The following is a 15,187-nucleotide window of genomic DNA, read 5'->3' on the forward strand; positions in this document are numbered from 1 at the left end:
AAGGTATAAAAACGTTCTCAAACAATATTAAATGTTCTCTTCATGGTAAAATTATATAAAATCCTCCTGTACTTTCTCTTGGAAGTTATAGTCTGATGCGTTGCGTTAAGATGGCATATCAAGTTAAATTTAGTTTTAAAAACGCGCGTTTTCGTCTCAACGAATAGAATTGCTACTGGTGCATATAATCAAGTATCTTTACCATGCTGGACAAACCTGGAGCTAAACCCAAAGAAAGAACTCGTTTCTATCCTGGAGAGAGACTGACAGCTGTTCTCTCTCTCTCTCTCTCTCTCTCTCTCTCTCTCTCTCTCTCTCTCTCTCTCTCTCTCTCTCTCTCTCTCTCTCTCTCTCACACACACACACACACACACACACACACACTCACTCACTCACTCTCTCTCTCTCTCTCTCTCTCTCTCTCTCTCTCTCTCTCTGTCTCTCTCTCTCTCTCACACACACACACACACACACACACTCTCTCTCTCTCTCTCTCTCTCTCTCACACACACACACACACACACACACACACACTCTCTCTCTCTCTCTCTCTCACACACACACACACACACACACACACACACACACACTCTCTCTCTCTCTCTCACACACACACACACACACACACACACACACACACACTCTCTCTCTCTCTCCCTCTCTCTCTGCGCGCTCACGCTGCGCGCGCACTGGACTCTCCTGATTATATCAGCATTATTCTCCGGACTGTACAATGAAAGCCAGAGCGATCGTACTTTTCCACACTTGCTACTGTCTATTTTTCCTTCTGTCAGGTGAGTAAAACACCCCTAATGCCCTGACCCGATACTTGTTGCTGTTTACTGGAATATTTTGTGTATGCTGTCTATGAGAAACTCCAGTGTAATTTTCAAGAGAGCACATGATGAGACAGAGAATGGCAAGAGACGAGTCAGCTTATTTACTGAGCGCAATGCCCAACATGTGTGTGTTTCGTGTAGTTTGGATTTTTAACCATTAAACATTTCCGCTGGTCGCAGGAAAAAGAGTTTCTCGAAATACACGATGACCACAATATGCTTTCACACTGTACGCGGTAAATTGTCACAATAAAAACAGGTTTGTTTGTTTTTTGTTGGTTTTTTTTTTTTGGAACATCTTTTAGGCACAATAAAGATACTAAACTGGAAAATAATTTTTTTTAATTCTTTATCATTCACATCATTTAACATTAGTAAAATTCAAAATATATTTATGCGTGCATTTACGTCTCACAACAAATCAAATCTGAAGTTTTCACAACATTTGATTACTTGTAATCAGGATTATATGATTTTCAAGATAAAGATGATGATAATGAGCAGTGTGTGTTCAGCAGCCTCAGATCCTACAAGTAAAGCACTGTAGTTTATCATCCTCTGCTGGCTCATCATGTGCTGTAATGAAGTCTGTCTCTGGCCAGATTCAGGGGTCTCCAGCTCTGATCATGAGCACAGGCTGTTCTCCGTCATCTTCTCCAGTTATAACCAGTACATCAGACCAGTGGAGAACGTGTCCGACCCGGTCGTGGTTCAGTTTGAGGTGTCCATGTCACAGCTAGTCAAAGTGGTGAGTGTCTGCTTCTGTTAGTGTCTTCCTTCAGACCGTCTCTGAGGGGTTTCAGTGAAGAGTTTCCATCAGTCATGATGAGTCTGCGTCTAATTCAAAGAGCAAGTGCTTTTCTCTCCAGAAGCCTTGACCTCTGACCTCAGACATGCATGAATCTGTCAGTGTGAGCGAGCTCGTGATTAATCTCCTCCTCTAACCTGCAGTGTGACCCCCACATCTCACTTCTTTTAATACAGTTTCTATCAAGCTGTTTTTCCTTCGTTCTTTCTTTTCTCTAGATCGTGTAATTCAACTTGATGATGCGTCTGTAATGTAGAATGGAGTGAGCTAGCCCAAAAAAGAGGCATTTTCACAATTTCTGTGAATGCAATCATGTCTGTTTGTTACGCTTTAAGGTTTTTAGGGAGGAAATTTCACGCATTTTGGGTTTGAAGCACAAACAACAACACAAATAACAAAGAATGAGTTATTTCTGCCAGCAACATTAGTGCACTGATATTATATTTTGACATTCGATTGGATGAAACATTTTGGCTCCTATTTTAATAGATGATGTATCATGTAATGCACAAGTTGTCAGTTTTATTGGTCATAAATTATGTTTCAACAAATCAAAATGGTTTCATTAGTTGTGTTTCCATCCAAAGTTGTGAATTGGAATATCGCATAACCACCAAACCAACATTTGAGATGCTGCGATGCGATTGGTCCGCTGGTTAGTCCAGCTATCCAATCACAGCCTCGGCTGAGTTTCTTGATGCACATCGAGGGATTTATTCAGTAAATGTATTTCCATTGCAGTTTATTATCAGATTAAAAACTGATCTGCCTCAATTGTGTTTGTACATTTATTATGGGCATTTGTAGAGTTTATGCACATCTTGGCATTTCCATCCAGTGTTTTTTTTAGGCAATATCCCAAAATGTGCATTAAAATAGGTGGATGGAAACATAGCTTTTGATTGTGAGTGTCTTGAGCATTAAAAACAATCGTGTGGAAACATGATTTGCTCTGCGCAGCCAGCGCGTGTTCTCCGACAGCTGGAGGTCTCGTGTGCATCATGAAGCACCTCGAGGCGAAGGGACTCAGGTGTTCCTCGAAGAACAGCCCGTCTGTGAGACACGCCTGGAGAATGATTGCTTATGACAGCATGCGTCTTCTTTAAGCTCTGAAATATTAATCTAGAGCCGTCTTGTATTCCCCGCAGGTGATTTCTCTGAGACTCTCTGTTCCTCTTTCCACAGGATGAGGTGAACCAGATTATGGAGACCAATCTTTGGCTGAGACATGTAAGCTCATGCTTTATTCATGCACATCCAATGGCCGTTGATTCATTTAGATCACTCAACACAGTTTCATTCGCTGTCTTTGGGGTCACTGTTTAAAATGATTGGTACAGGAATCTAGATGTGAGCTTCTCCTGTAAAAATGACTGTTAAAATATGAATCATGAACAGACCTTTTAATAGATAATAATATGTTAATGGTGCTCAAAAGTTCCATTAAGGCAAGTCTGTCCACTTTATTGATAATTCAGATTTAGACTGATAATGCATTTCAGATCAGCAATACAATGTGTTAGATTTACAAACCGTGCATTAATAGTAAAAACCGGAAATCTGTTTTCAAAAGTCCAAATGATGTTATTTGAATAAATAGGGAAAAGAGTCCGGAGTCACTTTAAGAAGTGAGCGGTGATGTCAACAAGTGAAGTTGGCCGAAAACTATGATTATGATTTCCTAAGGATGAATAACCTAAAATTCTAGCTTAGTTCCTGACAATAAATGTGTTCTGTGGCTTGCTTTAAACATTGAAGATTGTGTATAATGAATGAGTTGATTGGGATCTTATAAAGTGTTGAGCTTGAGCTCTGAAAGCTTTGAACATTTTCTTTGTGTTGAAGTGCATCTTAAATATTGCGCATGAGTTTGAAGATTGGCATAAAAATCGGAACTTAAATTGATTACATTTACACTGAATGTGTTTAAAGAAAATATATTTTTTTATTTTAGTATGATGTTGAGATATCAAAAAATTGTTGAAATGAATGTTTTTAATACATTTTTCAATTATATTATGATTCTAAGCACTATTAAATTTGAAATATGTAAATATATTAGTCCAAACCCATTTTTACTGCTTTATAAGTTTCTTTATAGGAATTCATCCTTCTGTCAGAAGATTAATAATGGTTTACATAGATAGCGCACCAGATGAAGAAGTAAGCGTTCTCCAGGACACGATGATGAGAGGATTGTGATCTCAGTAATGTTGATTCCCAGATGTCTAATTGTCTAATATTTTAATTAAATGAAGACTGGAAATGCTCTACTTAAACAAGACAGCTTAAGATTGCCAGAAATGAAGGACGTGCATCTCATAATTTGTTGAGTGATTACGCGAAGAGGATTTTTGAAAAATCTCTGTCCAAGAAAAAACTAGCAAAGATGGCCAACTCAAATTAAGCAAGATCGACCTCATGTTAAATCTTCTGGAGATAATCGTGCCAGTCATTAACGTTTGAATGGTCAAGATAATCTAATTTAATACATCATTCTCCTGGGTGGAAAGTCTTACAAAATATTTTAGCAACTGACCTAGACAATAGAAATAACTATAAAACTCTGCATCGATTAACAGATATATTAAAAGTGGCAAACGGGATCGTCTATCCTTTTCTTTGTCTTTTATTACTGTATGTCCTTTCTGCAAAGACAGGGTTTTGCTGTTGCTCTGAGACGACCTGGAGAATTACAAATGAGAGGATGGCTTATAGCCATGTCTTTGAAACACACTTAATATCTTAATGTCAAACGATCCGCCGCTGTTCCTCGGCCAGAACCCAGCAGTCCTTCAGCAAACTCTCCTGGTTCAAGTTCTCCTGGGAAACGATACTACTCAGCAAATACTTGGGAAGGAATTTAAAATGCTTTAAAATATAAAACATACTTTAAAAAAAAAAAAAAACTTGTATATAGGTTTTTAAATTGCTATTTTACACTACTTGCCATGAAAATAGCCAAGGATCTTCCTGAACATCTGTAGTGATTTATTTAGTCTGTGAGTTTGCGGTTGCATTGGAATACTAAATGTAAATCAGCATTATACACTTGTCTGATGCAAATATAATGTTCCCAAATGTTCAGAACATGCTTTTTCTTGGTTATATGAAACAGTCCATTGTATCATTCTTCAATCATTATGGGAACGTCACTTTTAAATGTGAACGTCCTGAAACAACATTTAGAAAAAAAATGTTAGATGAAGATCCAACTAAAATGTTTCAGGAAAAAACCTTCCATGAACGATGAATAAATAATGTTTTTGTTCTAACGTTTTGAGAACGTTATTAAAGACCAGATAACTGTTGTATTAATGTTACTGGAAGAACGTTTGATCATAACTTTGAGAGAACATTTCCTGATATTGTGTGCATAAAAACCCTCTGAACTCCTTCTAATCTCCATAGATTTGGAATGATTATAAGCTGAGGTGGAATCCCAAGGATTTCGGAGGAGTCGAGTTTATCCGTGTTCCCTCCAAGAAGATTTGGAAGCCGGACATTGTGTTGTACAACAAGTAAGTGTGCCGGATCCGTTCTGCTCCTCGTTTCATTATTACGGATTTCAGTCCTTCATAGGAGTGTAACGAGACCCTCATGATCACGATACTGAACTCACGATATTATTGCGATACTCTAAGACAGGGGTGTCAAACTCAGTTCCTGGAGGGCCACAGCCCTACAGAGTTTTGTTCCAACCCTGCTTCAACACACACACACCTGCAGTTTTCAAATAAGCCTGAAGGACTTGATTAGCTGATCAGGTGTGTTTAACTAGGGTTGAAGCTAAACTCTGCAGGGCTGTGGCCCTCCAGGAACTGAGTTTGACACCCCTGCTCTAAGACATATGGTAAAAGGTTAACAAAAAAATAACTGTTGATTAAAATGCTAAATTTGGTATTACATTGCGTGTGTAAATGAATAGTCTTGGACTTGGTGCTGAAACCCAAAGCACAGGACAATAGAGACGCCAGAATAACAATATTCATGATTCTGAAGCTGAAAATACAGAATTATTGTAGATGAATATGCTTGATCTCTGTCACTGACTAGATATATTTATAATAATGTAGGACACTTTTACTGGTAACATCAGATATTTGGCATTATCAGGACACACAGATATTCCCCCATTGCATCATTATACATTATATTCTACATTACCTATAGTAGTTTAACGTAACTATCCACAATACTGTTGCATTTTAGTATTGCGATATACTGCGACACCCCTCGTCCTTCACGGTGTGTCTCTGTTTCCGAAACCGCAGTGCAGTGGGAGATTTCCAGGTGGACGATAAAACGAAAGCTCTTCTGCGCTACAACGGAGACGTGACCTGGATCCCGCCGGCCATCTTTAAAAGCTCCTGCAAGATCGACGTCACATACTTCCCGTTCGACTACCAGAACTGCACCATGAAGTTCGGCTCGTGGACCTACGACAAGGCCAAGATCGATCTGGTGCTCATCGGATCCACCGTCAACCTGAACGATTTCTGGGAAAGCGGAGAGTGGACGATCATCGACGCGCCCGGATACAAACACGACATCAAGTATAACTGCTGCGAGGAGATCTACACGGACATCACGTACTCGCTCTACATCCGCCGCCTGCCTCTGTTCTACACCATCAACATGATCATTCCCTGTCTGCTCATCTCCTTCCTCACGGTCCTGGTGTTCTACCTGCCCTCGGACTGCGGCGAGAAGATCACGCTGTGCATCTCCGTCCTGCTCTCGCTCACGGTGTTCCTGCTGGTGATCACCGAGACCATCCCGTCCACGTCTCTCGTCATCCCTCTGATCGGAGAGTACCTTCTGTTCACCATGATCTTCGTCACGCTCTCCATCGTGATCACGGTGTTCGTGCTGAACGTGCACTACCGCACGCCGAAGACACACACCATGCCGGGTTGGGTGAGGCGGGTCTTCCTGGGTTTGCTCCCGCGGGTCATGTTCATGACGAGGCCTGGGAAAGACCCGGAGAGACCCGGGAGACCCGAGAGATCCGGTGCTCTTCACGCTCCAGCTTCCCCTGGTGAATATGCTAAGTATACATGCAGCCAGACTAATTCAGTATACTTCAAGTGTGTTAATGATTACTTAAATTAAAGTGTGCTATTTTGAAACAACTCATTTTGTACTAAGTATATTTTAGTTGTAATTAAATTGTAGTAAAGCATAACTTAAAGTGTTGCAATTTGGCACACAAAAGTACTCTTTAAGTATATGCCTGTGTAGGGACTAATTACATGCTTGATTAGTGATATTAAAGTGTACTTTATTTGAGTTACAAGTACATCACAAACTCATTACGAGTGTCTTCGAAACATTCAAGCAATATACCATAAGTGTATTATATTTGAGTAAAAAGTACATGCTCAGTAATACCTTCGGCTTATTCCAAATACTACAAATTGCACTTTGTCTTCAATAACAAACACACATTAATAAACAAATATTACTTAGCTGTACTTTGTACAATATTCTATTGTATACTATAATGTATCTTTGGAATATACTTTCAATACTTTGTTACAATGATCATTTCCAACACACAGTTAAAAATACACCTAAAATAATTTTCATTTCAAGTAAATTTTTTCTAAAATATATTTTTAGAAAATGTACTAAAGTGCAATTATTTTAAAGTGTGTTAAAAGTTGTATTGTGAACACAGATAAAAGCATGATGCTAATATATTTTTAATATATTTAAAGATAGTACCAATTTTTGTTAGTATATTTGCAATGTACTATTGAAAAAGGGAATATATTTCAAATACAATAAAGCAGTGTTACTGAATGCGCGGCTCGCCAAGCTTTAATTTGTGGCTCGCATGGCGGTGAATAACACGGTGATATGATCATGCAGTCAATAAAATCATCTTTCATAAAAACATTAAAAACAAGTAGGGTTATATATTCTGGGATCAATATATTCTGGAAATCCTGCTTTTTTGTCATTAAGGGAAGCATCTTGTCTCAGTTACAAATCTGACTGGTAAATCATAAAGAATAATTTTTTCTGCTCTTTGCATATTGTATGTTCAGGGATGACAGATTGATAAGCAGAAATGTAACTTTTGAGACGTTGCGATGAAAGTGTCTCTCCTACTGACAGTAGATGAAGAATAATGAAGACCACTGCAATAAAGTCTACCTTTCCGTCACCAGGGTCCACCAAAGCTCGCCGTCCTCATCTGCTCCTGTGCTCCACTGAGCTCCACAACCTGGCCGAGGCGTCTGGGGTTCTGCGTGGAGAATGCAGATGTACGTGTTGCTGGAATCATCACGGCACCAGCGAAGCGGGAGAAGACGCCGGAGCGAGTCCCGGTTCCAGCTCCCAGTCCTCGGATGGGTTTCTGTGCGCGTCGACTCTCTCGCCGCGGGTCCGAGAGGCCATCGAGAGCGTCAAGTATATCGCAGAAAACATGAGGCTTCAGAACGAGGCCAAGGAGGTGAGAGAACTGCTGCTGAACCATGCACATCCAGCCAAGCGAGGCGTCTTTTGACTTGTTTTAACCCTGGAAAATATTTGCATTTATGCATTTGACATTATATTTCATTAAAGGTATCATTTTAACGTATTCCATGGAAGTTAAACAAACTTGCCGTCACTAACACCTAGGGCTGCACGATTATGACAAAATAATTGTTGATTATTCCTTTGAAATTGTAATTACGATTATCACGATTTACATTGACTGATGTTTTGAATAGCTTTATGCCAGTGGTTCTCAACTCGTTTGGCCATAGGACCCACATTTTCCCGTGGTCATCAAGCCAAGACCCCCTTTATTAGGAATTATATATACTGTATATATACAGTAGTCAACATTTGAAGTGGATCAAAAAAGTTCATCACAGTTGTCCTAAGACATGAACGGGTATTGTTAAAAATTCTTGTAATACTTTGATGAACGGTTTTGATCCACTTCAAATGTTGACTACTGTATATATATATATATATATATATATATACAGGCCTATTATAATAAATTTGTTCATATAAAAATAGTTGACACACACACACACACACACAAGTACTGTCCCCCTGTACTTAACATACACATACATTTTAAGAATATGACTACTACTGATAAATAAACAGTAGGCCTGTTGTTGTGTTGTTTGTCTTTATTGCTGATATATCCACTTTATTAACACAGGATCACTCTCTTCCCAACCCCGTTCTCGCGATATCACTACACTACATCCCTCCCTTTGTTAGTATTAGAGAACTTAAATACTACAAAATAACAAATTACCCTTCGTTTTAACAGCTTTGTTAAAAGTGTTAAGTGTTCCACCGCCCAAACGCACCCTAGGGCTTCCCGCTCTATCTGAGAGTAACGTCTTTCTGTGCGTGTTAGAGAGCGGCTCGCAGATGCTACAGGTTTCCTAGCTCCATCTTCTTGTGTCTGAAGCAAAACTGCTCCAAGTCCGACTGGACGTGCATCACTGATCACAACTGTTGGAGCATTTATGTTGAAGTATGCTAGGCCTGGCTCACTAGTTAATTCTTTTTTCAGTCTTTTAAATGCATGTTCTGCTTCAGAAGACCACTGCCACTCTTGTCCTTGTCTGGTCAGTTTTCGGAGAGGCTCAGACAGATTTGCATAATTGAGAACAAACATAATCAAAAATCCACAAGTGCCTAGGAATGAAGGTCTGGGAGCGTTACAAACTGCTTCAACCTTTTGTGGATCTGGCTTTATTCCGTTCGCTGTGACAACATGAGCCAAAATCTCAATCTGCTTAAGTCCAAAGAAACATTTTTCTTTATTCAAGGTCAGTCCCTTTTCTTGGAATTTTTGAAAAACATTTCTCAGTCTTTGCTCCAGCTCATTTTTATTTTCAGCAAACACGACCACGTCATCCATGTAGCACACCACACCTGGCATCCCACATCACATAGAGTCCATGGCTTTCTGGTATGCTTCAGGAGCACTGGACAATCCGAATGGAACCTTCCTAAAACGGGAGCATCCCCGGTGTGTAATGAATGTGGTCATTTGTCTGGATTCAAGTGCCAGATCAACTTGCCAGAAGCCTTCACGGGCATCCAGTTTTGCGAACACCTTTCCTCCCTGCATTGCTTGCCGTATACAGTCTATTGTTGGTACTGGGTGTCTTTCTCTTACCACCGCTTTATCCACTTCTCTCAGATCTACACAAAGTCTCACTTCTTTAGGGTCTTTCTTTAGAATGAGAAGAATGTTTGACACCCATTCAGATCCTTCGTGCACTTCCTCTATGATTCCATCTTCCAGCATTTGATTTACAGCCTCTACCATCAGGTAAGCTACTCTCCTTAAAGCTTGAGCTACAGCTGTGACCTTTTCATTTACAGATATTTTATGGCTGTAATCTTTGATTTGTCCCAGTCCTTTAAACAGACACTGATATTCAGCCTCAAGTTTCAAAAATCTCTCTGGTGAATTTTCAGTTGCATTGACCTGGTCTGTGGTATTCAGGATCTTTAAGTCAAAGCATGACCGCCTTCCTAACAGTGGCTCTACATTTCCTTTTATTACAAAAATGCCCTCCTTCATGACATGTCCTTCTATTGGAAATGTGCTTGGAAAAATCCCACACAGTGGAGAGAGTGTGTCTGTGCATAAGCGTAAAATTTTCTCTTGGTTTGTTTTAGTTCAACTTTTTGTGCAAACAGTCTGTGATAGAGTTCTTCTCCAGTGATATTACTTCCCCTTCTTGTATCTATGACCATCTCCAGCCTCTGCCCATTAACTCTTATGGTCTCTTTTCCTTCTGGATCAATTGAATACACAAATTCATCAGAATCAGAATAGTCATTTACAGCTCTCACTGGTTTGTCTTTGCGCTCTGACCTGTCTTTGGCCTGGTATCTGTCATTTTTATGCTCCTGTGAGTTATTTTTCTTTCTGCAAACACGTGCATAATGACCGGTGGTTTTTCTGCATACAGACAGGTTCCTGATTTTGCCCCACAGTCTGTATGTGTTGTCATCCACATCTATAACACTTTGGCATCACTGTTGTCCTTTTCAAATCGCCCTCTGCTGGCATTTTGCGGTTTCACTTTTGCATTAGGAGCTCTTGTACACTTCGTGAAATGAACGTGATTGTCTTTTTCTTTGGTGTTGTTTTCTGAAAGCACTTTAGACTCCGCTTGGGCTGATTCAGAAATTCTAGCAACAGTTAATTCTCTTTCCAACGTAAGCCCTTCTTCCTGCAACAGTTTATCTCTTAATCGTCTATGTGCACATATCTCGTATCATATCACATTCTGAAGCTCCGAACTCACAAGATTTGGCCAGTTCCCTTAACGTGTTCACAAATGCGTCAGTCGTTTCATCCTGTAGTTGAGATCTCAGTCTGAATCTGTGTCTTTCTAGCACAACATTTTTCCCTGGAGTAAAGTAAGCATCCAGTGCATCTGCAGTCTCTGTTCATGAATCTTTAGGACCCGGGCAAAACTCCTCTGCACTGGAGCACCAATGCAATGCAAAAAAGTAGTGCGTCTTACCACATCAGCAGCAGCATTGATGGTTCCACTGGCCAACTCAAAGAAACTATAAGAGTCTTTCCACGTTTCTTTTGTGCTTTATGTTTAGTGAAGTGATATACAGCGTGTGCAATTGAAGAGTGTGCGCTACTAGCGCAGGATAACGACTGACAGGACAGTTAAGCTCGTTTTTCTGAGGTGAGAGACTCTTTATTTCAGCGAACACTAACGTCACTGGTGGTTCCTATTGTGCTGGTTCTCTGAAGTAATCGTGATTTGCCCAACGTAACATGCTCTAAACATGCCTCTTAATCACGTATAATAATATAAGTGAACTTTTTTTGTAATGGCGGCTTTGATCGATTACGTAATCATGGCATCCGCTCTCATAATCGCGATTAGAAATTCGACTAATTGTGCAGCCCTACTAACACCATAACCCAACACCTAACCCTAACCCTACTAACACCATAACCCAACACCTAACCCTAATAACACCATAACCCAACACCTAACCCTACTAACACCATAGCCCAACACCTAACCCTAACCCTACTAACACCATAACCCAACACCTAACCCTACTAACACCATAACCCAACACCTAACCCTAACCCTACTAACACCATAACCCAACACCTAACCCTAACCCTACTAACACCATAACCCAACACCTAACCCTACTAACACCATAACCCAACACCTAACCCTACTAACACCATAACCCAACACCTAACCCTACTAACACCATAACCCAACACCTAACCCTACTAACACCATAACCCAACACCTAACCCTACTAACACCATAGCCCAACACCTAACCCTAACCCTACTAACACCATAACCCAACACCTAACCCTACTAACACCATAACCCAACACCTAACCCTAACCCTACTAACACCATAACCCAACACCTAACCCTACTAACACCATAACCCAACACCTAACCCTACTAACACCATAACCCAACACCTAACCCTACTAACACCATAACCCAACACCTAACCCTAACCCTACTAACACCATAACCCAACACCTAAACCTACTAACACCATAACCCAACACCTAACCCTAACCCTACTAACACCATAACCCAACACCTAACCCTACTAACACCATATTTTATTGTTTGAGCCACAGGAACATAAGAAATGGAATAATAGTCAGCTTATTGAATTTTTAGACAATATTTTAAAAAAAAATCTAAAAATGTACATATGTGTTTTGTGTTGAGTATCATATTTGATGTATCAGGCTTTTATGGCTCATATAGTCTGATATAGTGAGAATATGGAGCGGGAAAAAAAAGTTTTATTCAAAAGCCCAAACTGAGCAACAATATGCAATTTTGTGCAGATGCTGATATTTATATGAAATTCTGATGCTTGTAAATCAAGGAGATGCTAACAGTTACAGCAGATGCTGACATAAAATGCATAGAAATATCAATATTTGCCAGTAAGATGATAGTTAATGCTTAGTTTTATGTTCAAAGCTCTGTAGTTTTAAAACATATAATGCAATGATGATTGAGAGATGAACTAATTCCTCAAAAGCCTGATGATCATATTTTAAATACTCATGATTTTTATAAGAAATGAGTAAACCTCATTTGCGTCTGTCCAGTTGAAATATTACTAACAATATCAAAGTTATTCTTACTTTTACAGTGCAGTTTTGACAGCAGAAAGACACGTGAAGCATAAGCTGAAGGAGGACGTTTTGTACAATTATACTAAAATACTTTAACTAGATAAAAAAGTCTAAAGAATCAATCAGACGACAGAAGGACTGTATGAGATTGTGTGCGACGACAGGTTTTCCTGAGGCCTTGGAGTTTTGATTATCAAATATGATGCATTAGACTTTAATGTCCTGCTCTTCCGACTCTGGTCTCCGCAGGTCCAGGATGACTGGAAGTATGTTGCCATGGTGATTGACCGGATCTTCCTGTGGGTGTTTGTGCTGGTGTGTATTCTGGGAACGGCCGGACTCTTTCTCCAGCCGCTGCTGTTGGCCGAGGACATGTGACGCAGACTTTACATTGCAACATTTTGATAGTCGGAATCTAATTTTAGCAACCCTAGCCATGCATTTTTTACATATTTATATCATGCTTGGTTTAGAGCTGAATGAAAAGACAGTTTGCTGGACCGCTAAGGGTTAAATGGATCTACATCATGGGACTTTAGGAAGGTTTCTCTGCACCCACCCCAAAGTCATGCAACCCTGTTACCTTAAACAAGGCTAAAAACAGTGTCTTAAAGAATAATTCACCCAAAAATGGACATTTATTTGCCCTTGACTTGTTCATTTTTTCTTTTGTGGTTCCAGAAATGTTGTATTTTGAAAAATTCTCACAGTCTTCTCCATAGTTCATATACCTGCAAAATACAGAAGCTTGTTTCCACCACGAAATAAAAAATAATTGCGACTTTTTATCTGACAATTCTGACTCTTTTTTTTTTTTCTGATTGTTTTCTCAGAATAGTTTTTTTTTGTGTGTGTGTTTTGTATTTTAAGTCAGAATTGCCAGATAAAAAGTCATATTTTTTATTTTATTGTGGTAATGGGTTTCCATACCAAAATAGCATAAAGGTAGTCTGTACAACTTGTGCTGTGTTAAACAGTGTCATGATGAAAGTCTTGATGAACAGACTAAAACTGAAGCTGCTCGCGATAATCGAGGATGCTGAGACATCAGAGATCCGTCCGCTCCGGTTAGAGATTCGTGTCCTCGTGATGAAACGAGCTGTGAAGATTCCTCAGAGATTCTGCTTCGGTCTTCCAGGGAAAATTAATAGCATACAGGGTTTTTTTTTATACAGATTTATTATCCCTTTAAAGTGTATTCAAATGTGACAACTCGAGAGATGGCTGCTGTTTTTTGTCATTTATGATCATTTTGTTACATTATAAAAAAAAAATTAATCTAACAAAAAAAACTGTCAGACTTTTTTTACTTATTTTTCTTTCTTTTTTTTTATAGACTTAGAAAAAGTAAAATCTCTATGTGTTCACACTAACTTTCAGCGCCACCTAGTGGTTACTTTGAGCAAGTCCCAGGGAACTAGTCCATATGACTTGGCCATTACTGATAAAGTCAGTGAATAAATATGATGTAATTCAGTAATTGGTATCTAACGCTATCAATGCAATCCCATGTTGTTTTCCCAACACGTAATAATTGCCTGTTCACTGTACATGTTAATATATTCTTAATGTATAATGTAAAAATTTGATGCACATTTCCAACAATCCTGCAAATAAAGAAACACTGAGAACTACGAACATCATCTGTTCTTCTGTCAACAAAGTTGTTCTTGTGAGAATTATGTATTTCACACTCATATCTGCCTTTGGCTGCATTGATATCAACCACATCTTTCTAACGCAACCTATTTATAATAGCAGCAGTGTGTTGAATTACATCTTCATATGTACATCCCTGCTGAGGATTATTCAAGGGTTTCTCCGTTTACAGGGGTTTTTTCAACTGCTTACTCACATTTTCAAAACTTTGCCTCTTTTTTTCAAAACTTTACGCTCAAATCCAAGAATTGCACACACAGAATGTAAAATGCCTCACATCTCTTGCAAAATGAAGCTCTGCATTCAGAATATCACAAACATCTCAAAAGCAAACATTTGTCTTACATTGCACCTTTGCCATAATATTATATTTTTGAATATATCATTTACACACACAGTTATTCAAAACCAAAAGCTCGTCTTTCATGAGCTCCTATTTCTGTACAAGATTGAAAGATTGATCTGGCAGAGAGATGCTGAAAAATTCACAGTAATCACGAAAGCAAGATTGAAACCAAACTTTTTTTTACTGTAAGCATTTGTGGTTGTGAATACAGTTTTACACAGTCCAAAAAACCTATAACTTGACCTTTGACCTGTGTATAGTCCTATTCTAAAGCCATGATTGGCTGGTGTTCAGTAAAGCAATGAGTGTTTGTGTGTGTGAGGAGTGTGTGTGAGGCTCTGATGAATTGCTGTTGTGTTTTGATAGGTTGTGTTTGAAAAAGGA

General features: G+C 39.2%; 1 protein-coding gene across 1 annotated transcript; it reads left to right on the top strand.

The window, feature by feature from the left end:
- The first annotated feature begins 676 nt into the window (after positions 1-676).
- Positions 677-14,434, top strand: chrna3 (cholinergic receptor, nicotinic, alpha 3). The gene is made up of 7 exons (XM_079874841.1): positions 677-794; positions 1,442-1,587; positions 2,833-2,877; positions 5,059-5,168; positions 5,922-6,688; positions 7,827-8,110; positions 13,048-14,434. Exons 1-7 carry the CDS (start codon positions 734-736, stop codon positions 13,174-13,176), a joined length of 1,542 nt encoding a protein of 513 aa, XP_079730967.1. The 5' UTR covers positions 677-733; the 3' UTR covers positions 13,177-14,434.
- Positions 14,435-15,187: the final 753 nt, after the last annotated feature.

This window comes from Squalius cephalus (assembly GCF_949319135.1).
Source record: "Squalius cephalus genome assembly, chromosome: 6".
In the NCBI taxonomy this organism is placed as follows: domain Eukaryota; kingdom Metazoa; phylum Chordata; class Actinopteri; order Cypriniformes; family Leuciscidae; genus Squalius; species Squalius cephalus.

Excerpts from the sequence above, each read along its gene's own strand:
- chrna3 (XM_079874841.1), top strand. The coding sequence starts at position 734 with ATGAAAGCCAGAGCGATCGTACTTTTCCACACTTGCTACTGTCTATTT. Across the intron at positions 795-1,441 it reads TCTATTTTTCCTTCTGTCAG|ATTCAGGGGTCTCCAGCTCT; the intron begins GTGAGTAAAACA and ends GTCTCTGGCCAG. Across the intron at positions 2,878-5,058 it reads CCAATCTTTGGCTGAGACAT|ATTTGGAATGATTATAAGCT; the intron begins GTAAGCTCATGC and ends TAATCTCCATAG.